Source organism: Apteryx rowi, unplaced genomic scaffold (genome assembly GCF_003343035.1).
Source record: "Apteryx rowi isolate R43461 unplaced genomic scaffold, aptRow1 scaffold_10, whole genome shotgun sequence".
In the NCBI taxonomy this organism is placed as follows: domain Eukaryota; kingdom Metazoa; phylum Chordata; class Aves; order Apterygiformes; family Apterygidae; genus Apteryx; species Apteryx rowi.
In genome coordinates, this window is record NW_020447197.1 from 1353542 (window position 1) to 1361683 (window position 8142).

The 8142-nt window shown below is 37.6% G+C and overlaps 1 protein-coding gene across 2 annotated transcripts; it reads right to left on the reverse strand.

The window, feature by feature from the left end:
* Positions 1-366: 366 nt before the first annotated feature.
* On the reverse strand, positions 367-8107 carry ZNF639 (zinc finger protein 639). 2 transcript variants are annotated; one of them, XM_026061095.1, is made up of 6 exons: positions 8013-8107; positions 7233-7371; positions 6743-6811; positions 6048-6155; positions 5032-5169; positions 367-4732 (listed from the first exon to the last, which is right to left on the reverse strand). In XM_026061095.1, the coding sequence occupies exons 3-6, from the start codon at positions 6798-6800 to the stop codon at positions 3585-3587; spliced, it is 1452 nt and encodes a 483-aa protein (XP_025916880.1). In that variant the 5' UTR covers positions 6801-6811; positions 7233-7371; positions 8013-8107; the 3' UTR covers positions 367-3584. The 2 variants fall into 2 exon arrangements, with proteins under 2 accessions (XP_025916880.1, XP_025916889.1); XM_026061104.1 differs by lacking the exon at positions 8013-8107 and adding an exon at positions 7935-8008.
* Positions 8108-8142: the final 35 nt, after the last annotated feature.

Genomic DNA, 8142 nt, shown 5'->3' on the forward strand with positions numbered 1-8142 from the left:
GTAGTCTGCTGCGATTGCAGCTTCGTTTCAGGCCTTGCTCTTTGCTTAGGTGCAATCCAGTGGGTAGAGCTGACACTTCTGTTTTAATTAACAAAGAATCGGAAGAGGAGAAGCGGCATAAATTACCAAACAACTGTTTGTAAGAGCTGGGCACGCATATTTCTGGCTTTTCGAAGGCTCTGCATAATGCAACGTAAGGCTGTAGCCTCAGCGAAGTCCTTTGTACTTAACACAGTATCTTGCACCGCTCATAAGCTTTTTGCTGTCTCCTAGTTCATACTGGGGATTGTAAATGCTCAGCTTCCAAGGCCTTGAAAATTTTCATAAAAATCTAAAAAAAATGAAGCATGACTTTGGATTCCTCAATACTGTCAGCACCATAGTTTAATCAAAGTCAGCCGTTAACTAAAATGACAAATGCTAAAATAGTTTAAAGAGTTCAAAAGCACTGCTAATTTATACATTTGATACATCACCATGAAAGAGCATAGAAAAATGAGAACCACAAACAAGGAAAATCTACCGCACTTAATAATCATTATGGAGAACACAATTTTAGAATTACTAATTTACTATATTTTAAGTTCCTGCAATAATTAGTTGGTTTTTCATTTTGTTTAGAAGTCAGCAGAATCTTTCATATAAAAAGTTCTCTTGTTCAGTAACAAACATGATCCAGGAAGCTCAAATACACAACAAACATTTAACCTAAAGGCTCAAAATCCTGAAGACAAAAAAACAAATACAAATTATTTCTGAAGCCAGTCTGTGATTCTGTAAAGCTTCCAGATTGAATGCTGTTATTGAAACAGGTGCACCTTGCAGGTTTCACTGTAATAAAAAATTGTATTTAACCCCCTTATTTACTGTTTCAGAGAAAGAATATATTGGCATAATTCCCTTCTGACTCCTATTGGTAATTTCTCTAATTCAAGACCAAGGAGAATTACTCAAGCTATAGGGATAAAGACAACGCAAGTCTCTGGCAGTATCAGACCAGCAGCATTCAAGTCTTCTCAATTCACCTCAATGCAGCAATCTCAGAACACTGTCCTTTCACTTACGCATTTCATGTAAATAAGCCAAACTCTCCTCTTTAATTCACAACTACCTTGTAGACTCCTTCAATCGGGAACAACATATAGTCCTTGACATGTACAACAGTTGGCCTCCCAACTCAACAGACTTAACTCTATTATTTATTTTTTCTACTACTTAATATACTTGCATGTTTTAGCATGCTAATCATTTGGAAGCAAATATCCTATTTCTGTTCTTGCTAAGGTAAAATGAGTCCACCTGCTCATGTTGACTTCCATTTACCTTCTGATAGATATTAAAAAAACCCCTAACATTATTCCCTTATTTATAAAATTCAATCCAAGACAAACTTCAATATACTTCCTAATCAGACACTGTGATGCGTATTTTTGCTACGAATGAGTTGTCTTCGTAACATTCCTATGATGTATTCTTTTAATTCCCATTCAACAGATGAGAAATGGACACAAGTCAAAGATCAGAGACATGAAGTTATTCAGGAGTCAACCAAGTTTTTGGTGTCAGTGCTCCATGGGCTTACAAAACTACATTTCCTGGCTGGGACACACTCAAGCCCACTGTTCTCTTATGCCTTCCACAGTGCTGCCCCATCTTACTGTGAGTCTCCCAAGAAGTGGCTTTCTCTCCGGCATTTATCAGTGCCCTTCCACCTGCATGTCACCAGGAGCAGCTTGTAAGAGAAGGACAAGCATTCTCCCCCCTCAATTATACCAATATGAGCAAAATTAACTTTCCCTATCTAAAAGAATTCTTATTATTACTTTATGTTAACTATGTTATTGCTACCATATTAAGCCAGCTAGGATAAACATGTTCAAAATAGGAAGTCAGCAATTCTGCTACAGACATTGTCACTGTCTATAAATGAATTAATAAAATACAATCATGATATGATCAAGTTGTTCTTCTCAATGACTACACAGATTTAGTTGTAACCCAGCATTTAAAAAGGATGGAAATGGTCTTGCCTCCTGCAAAGCAACATATGCTAACTGGCTCATATTAGACTCTAGAAACACTTCTCTAGAAACTGAACTTCCATAAGCTGACTGTATTCAGCCAATTTTTATCCTTAGCTTTAAAAATCCAGGGCAAACACTCCTGCACACCTTACTGCTACTAACACTAAATCTCATTGTTCAAGAAATGTTTTATACATGAATTATATTTACACGAAGCTTGCATTAGACAATCTTACATTACAAATTTACAGTCAATACAGAGAGAAATGTAAACTCCACCACTTATTTAGGGGTAATTTCACCCCAATAACTAGCACAATCTAAACAATCTCGTCCTTATTATCGGCCCAAGCATCAGTCACTCAGAAATACAGCTACCGAATAAAGCTTAAAAATTCACTTTTAAAGATATTATAAAGACAACACTATTGAATGTGATGTGCGAAACCACTTGAAAATGATTAAAGTTAATAGGATTTATGTACTGTGCCAGTGCTTTAAACCAGTACATGGGAGAAGTTTAAAATTTACAGAATTAAAATAACTGTCCTCCAATTATCAGTGGTGGAAAGCTAATTACAAAGTTACAGAATTATTATAATTATAAACTAATAGAGTCTTGCTCTAAATGAGGTTGGTGACACACACACCCTTTTAGTTAGAGCTAAGTTAAGATTTTACATATGAAGATCGCCCTCTTTGTACATTCTCAGCTGGACCACCTGGCAAATTCCCTTACAATTGCTTACATCGATCCAATCTACACACAGGCAACATGTCTCACTAGTGCATCAAAAGAAAGAGAGGAGCTGAAGGTAACTAAAGGAGACAAAAACAATGTGGGAAGTCTGTAGTAAATGTGGGAGAGTTCATGAGGAACTAGAGTACTGCTGGGTGGTTCCACAGATAGGAGTTGAAATTAAACATTGAACAGAGAAAGACAGGAAGTGAATGATGAGGTAGGATAGGTACTCCAAGAAAAAAGGTCAATTTTGAAAGCTTATCAAAAGTAGGGGTGGGAAATGCAGGCTGACATATGAATTTGGAGACTTGCATGCCTGAGAATTTTTAGAACATGTTTATCTTTGGCAGGTCAGTGCAATTTGCTAAACATAAGCACGCTGACCTGCTGCTGCGGAGGGTAACATGAGTTCAGTATGCAAGTGAGAACACTATGGTAAGTACAGTTACTGAAGCATGAAACTAGATGTTGGCTTTCTCTTTGTCCCTTTTTAAACTCTTGAGAGCGCTGCTCTTGCACATTAAACATGAAAATACAGGATGACCTTCAGAACTGCTATTACAACATGCAACTACTCCCACCATCCCTCCCCCCAGTATCTGATCCATCACACTGTAAATGTGATTATTCCTACAGAAACCCCTAAGTAAGAAAATTCACAACACCAAGTTGTTATACGTGTTTTGTTGATATAAAGAGCAAAACATTAGTATTTTCCATTGTACAATTGCTGTTAAGTTGTATTTAATTTCACATTTTAGTGACTGACTGGAAATAATTCCAATTCTAACAAATCGATTACAGGGAAAGAACATTAATTAAGCTGTGTCATGTATCTGAAGGTGACTTAAAAGATCTTTTTCATTTCCAAACCTCATTAAACAATCGGTACATTTATGAGGTAAATCTGCTGAATGCCTAAAATCCAAATGAGTTTTAAGGTCTTCAATCTGTCCTGTTGAATATTCACAGTATTGACACAAATAAATCCCTTCAGATAAGTGAGAGCTTAAATGCTTGCAATATTCCAACATACCTGAAAAGCCCTTCCCACAGTCATCACAAACATGAGGGAATATTTTGGTGTGTTCAATAGCTACATGCCTGTTGACATTAGTGTGCAGCCTGCTCCTAAAGCCACACACTTGGCATACAAAGAAGTTTTTGCATTTGTCAAAGCTGATTTTGTTTATGAGACTATACTGTCCACGCTCTTTATTATTATAGCTGTCGCTTAACTCTATCAGTCGACATGCATGTTCATTCACCACATGGCTATGCAAATCTTCTGGATCATTTGTTTCATGCTCACAGAACTGACACAAATACTGCTCGTCACAGCTGTGCTCCTGGAAGTGCAGGTACAACTCGCTACTTGAAGAGAACTGCATATCACACTGCTCACACCAGTAAAGGTGGTCATTGAAGTGAGTGTCTGCTATGTGCTGACTTAGATTCTCAAATATTACTGTTTTGTAATCACAGTATTTACAGATGTACGGATCCTCCTCATGTAGTTTTACATGTTCAATAAGCTGCACTTTGCTGGAGAAACTCTCTTTACAAACTTTACAGACATGAGTGTCTGTACATGTTTTATGCTTCAGGATCATGTGCTGCTTTAAATCAGAAAAGTACTTGCTATTAAACTCACAGAGCTCACACTTATATAAGCCACTGCTGTTGGCCCTCAGCAAAGGCCATTTCTGTTGAGCTGTGATATTCAAAGCTTGGTTCTTCTCAAAGATTTTACAGGTTTCAACAGGGATTTCCTCTAGGTCCTCAGCCTCTAGCTTCTCAGGTGAAACAGTTTGTGTTTCTATATCATGAACTTCTACAGCATTAACCTCTGTTGTAGAAATTTCTACAGTTTGAATATCAAGGGGTTTCTCTTCTTCTGTAGGGCTGTCACTGAATATAGGTGAATCGCATATATCTTTGCACATTCCATTATTAGCAGCTTTTTCTGAAAGAGGAAATAGACAATAAAAGCAAAAGATTAAAAAACTCTGCAAAAAACCTAGGTTCGTATTTAACTTTTCAACTAGCTGTATCAGCTTACAAATGCAAAAAGCAGTTATTTTTAACTAGCCAGAGTAAGTTTTCTGTTTAATTAGCAAATAAATAGCATAAACTATGAATCCTTCATCTCTTCTGTCAAAGCAAAAAAGGAACACATAACTACATTAAAAGCCAACATCTGTATTCTCCAGCTTCCCAGCAGCTAAGGAGGGGCTGCTCCTGCAAATACACATTTACATTTACCTTTGTCTTTTTTTTTGGGGTCTGTATAGTGCATCCCCACAACATTTGAATGTGATCCACTCCACTGAGAAGTCCCAGCGTGCACTGGACTCCCATCATCATCAGTATCTAGACTTTGCACAGGACTGTGGAATCTACCTATAAAGATAAAATAAGGATTTTCTTGCCATTATTTATCTGTTCTATCATTATCATTTCTTTAATTCAACCCTAGATCTTACTTACCACTTACTCCAGTTGCATAAATTTATATACTAAATAGCATCATAACCTACATTAAAGAAAGTAACAATATGTTCTGTAGAAATTACTTCCATACATATAGAAGTCAACAAAAAAATTCAAAAGGTAGCAACTCTGTCTCTATAATTTTAGCTAAAAACAGTCAACTGATTATACTGGAAAAAAGTTAAAAGCCTTAAATGAAACCTTTGAATTTGAAAGAGGCAAAAAATGTAAATATTTCTTATCTCAAATCTTTTCTGGTCATCATATTTTAAAGTCTTTAAAGTCTTACTTTGTAAGACTTCTCGAAACCTGCTGCTAATTTTATTAGAGTGAAAGGAAAAAAAAACACAATAAAAATCCATCCTTGTATTTGCTCTGCCCGGTATGCTGAACTTTATATCAACTAGTGGATGCTGTATAAAAAGGTGTTTTGTTTTCCTTAAGTACAGTTTAATGAAATTACTGGTAAATTTAATCTGAACTCTTGGTTCAGTCAGCTTGACATCACTCATCTAATGAATATTTAGCTAAAGAAGTCTAACAGTCTTTCTAAATACTGTAAAACTGAAAGATCTTTTTGTTGTCACTGTTTGTTGTTTTTTTTTACTTTGAAAATTGTATTTCAGTTATAATGATTAAACAACATTCCATCAGTCTAAGGAATATCAGATCAGACTGATGCTCAAAGTCACCTGCTGCACATTTTGTATTCCCCATTTACTTTTCTGAACAGCAGTCTCATGCACTTAGTAAAGGATTGTACCAAGACCCTAAAATGTAACTCTTACCTCTGTTATCAGAAAACTTGATATCTGGCTGTTTCATAGAGCAGACGCTGTAACAGTGGTCAGAAAAAATTCCACTATTGTCTATGTATTTGCTTACACCTGAAGAATCTAGATACAAAAAAAATAAGAGAGTTTTTATACCAGCAAATTGACACAGCTGCATATGTATTTAACATTCATCAAAATTCTCCTCACTGGCCACATTTTTACTTCTCGTGTTGTGAGAACGCGTGAAAACTCTCTGCTGGCCAGATAACGCTCCTGTAATGATCTACAGCTTTCAATTGCTGCCCACGAAGTTCAAGCTATCAGATATAGTTGTTATCAGTCAAAACTCTGCTCCTACTGAAGACAGTAGCAGAAGCACAGTTAGTTCAGTGCTGAACATTTTTGATATTCCCCCCTAATCTTTCAATAATTTCCTCCCACTGCCTGTTAGTAGAAACATCTTCATTTTATAGCTTGAGCTAGTTTCCCAACTTGCAGGGAGTACAGACCAAAATTGACTAAAAGTGACTTTACCCCCAAGTGTTCAGAGCAGATACTCTACATATTCAGGCCAAGGCATCTTATCCCACTCTTTATGTTACTGGTTTTCCATACATTATCACATGCAGACTGTTCTCATAACAAAGTAATTACTTTGAGAAAAATTAATCTTATTAAAGTGTGCATAATTCAAGCTCTGGACCAACCTGAATATCGAGAAGGATGTAGAGTCTTCCTTTTCCTCTTTTTAGGATGTTCGTTCATTTTGAATCAGTCTAAATTAATTAAAAAGTGAAAATATCCAAGTAAGTGGTTAGACTTGTTTGCAGCAGGTTTATCCTTCACGACTTTAGGAAACAATAGAAACATTTTGAAAACCCTAACATTACACAAAAGATTTTTTTCTACTCCCCTTTCTCCCCACAGCCAATTTTGTTAGGGTGTTACAAACACACTAAGTGCACACAAGTACTGAATTCTCATTTCATATTCCTGACGTAGAACACAAGAGTAATGGGATTCACTCATAAACACAGCCAGGTCAGAAACTCTTGTCACTCAAGTAGTCAAGCATGACCGACAAAGCAGTTTTCCTGCATCCTATTGCCCTTTGCCAGGGATCACCCAAAAGGCAGCGAACTTCAGACAAAATTTTAATGTCAGAAACACTAACAGAAGTCATGGTACCCATCTTACCAAAATCCCTAGACTCTTCAGTATCAGCAAGAGGAACAGCAGCTAAGAAGCTGATGCCTGTGCAGCTTCCAACCGTAGTGAAAACATCAGCAAGAGAAGATCAACTGTGGAGTCGCAGCATTTTAAAAACACTTTAAACCTTGAGTGCAAAATAAAAAACATACCAGAATCAAGAGCAGAAATATTACAAACACTAAAGTTACGGAAACTGAAGCCAGAAAATAACAGAAGAAACTAACACTAGCTTTGTTTTAGAGCACCACAATTCATAAGGTACACACACTGGAATACTTATTTTCCTTCTGTCCCAGGCTAATTGGCTCTTGCTGCACTCGGTAGCTCCTCACAACAGAAATACATAGATGGAGACAACACCAAGAATGCTTAAGCCATATATTAGCCCAGATGGTTGTGAAGAAGTACGGACAGCAAATCAAAATGTTGTTTACTGTAACAGTAGGGCACTGATGGGACCCAGGATCTCGCAAAGCTAACGCTATCCGTCTGCACTGAGGGCAGGAAAAAGATGCCCTCATCAGATAAAAGCTGTTCTCAAGAGGTAAAGTAATTTGTTTGCACCATAATTTGATTTTAACGGGAGAATAACACGGAGAAACAGTTCTTTAATAGCACATCATAATTTAGATATATTCAATAGTCCCATCGCGGTTTTGCTTGCCAGGGAACAGCTTCATAACGTACCGAGGCAGCAACTTCCACGCCGATTAATGCGGCTCAACCTTTTGCCCGTGAACGGGCCAAAGCATCAGTAACACTTACGACGTTGTCCTGCAGCAACGTTTTGCACCAGCGAGTCCCTCCGGGCTGGGCACGGCAGGGGCCGCGGCAGCGCTGCCAGGAGCCCCCAGGCCTCGCCCTGCCGCCCGCGGGCCGCGCACGGCGGCGGGAG

Coding starts and splice junctions, on each gene's coding strand:
- ZNF639 (XM_026061095.1), bottom strand. CDS start 6,800: ATGAACGAACATCCTAAAAAGAGGAAAAGGAAGACTCTACATCCTTCT. Junction 6,156..6,742: donor ACATCCTTCTCGATATTCAG/GTTGGTCCAGAG, acceptor TTTTGTATCTAG/ATTCTTCAGGTGTAAGCAAA. Junction 4,733..5,031: donor CCCCAAAAAAAAAGACAAAG/GTAAATGTAAAT, acceptor TTCCTCTTTCAG/AAAAAGCTGCTAATAATGGA.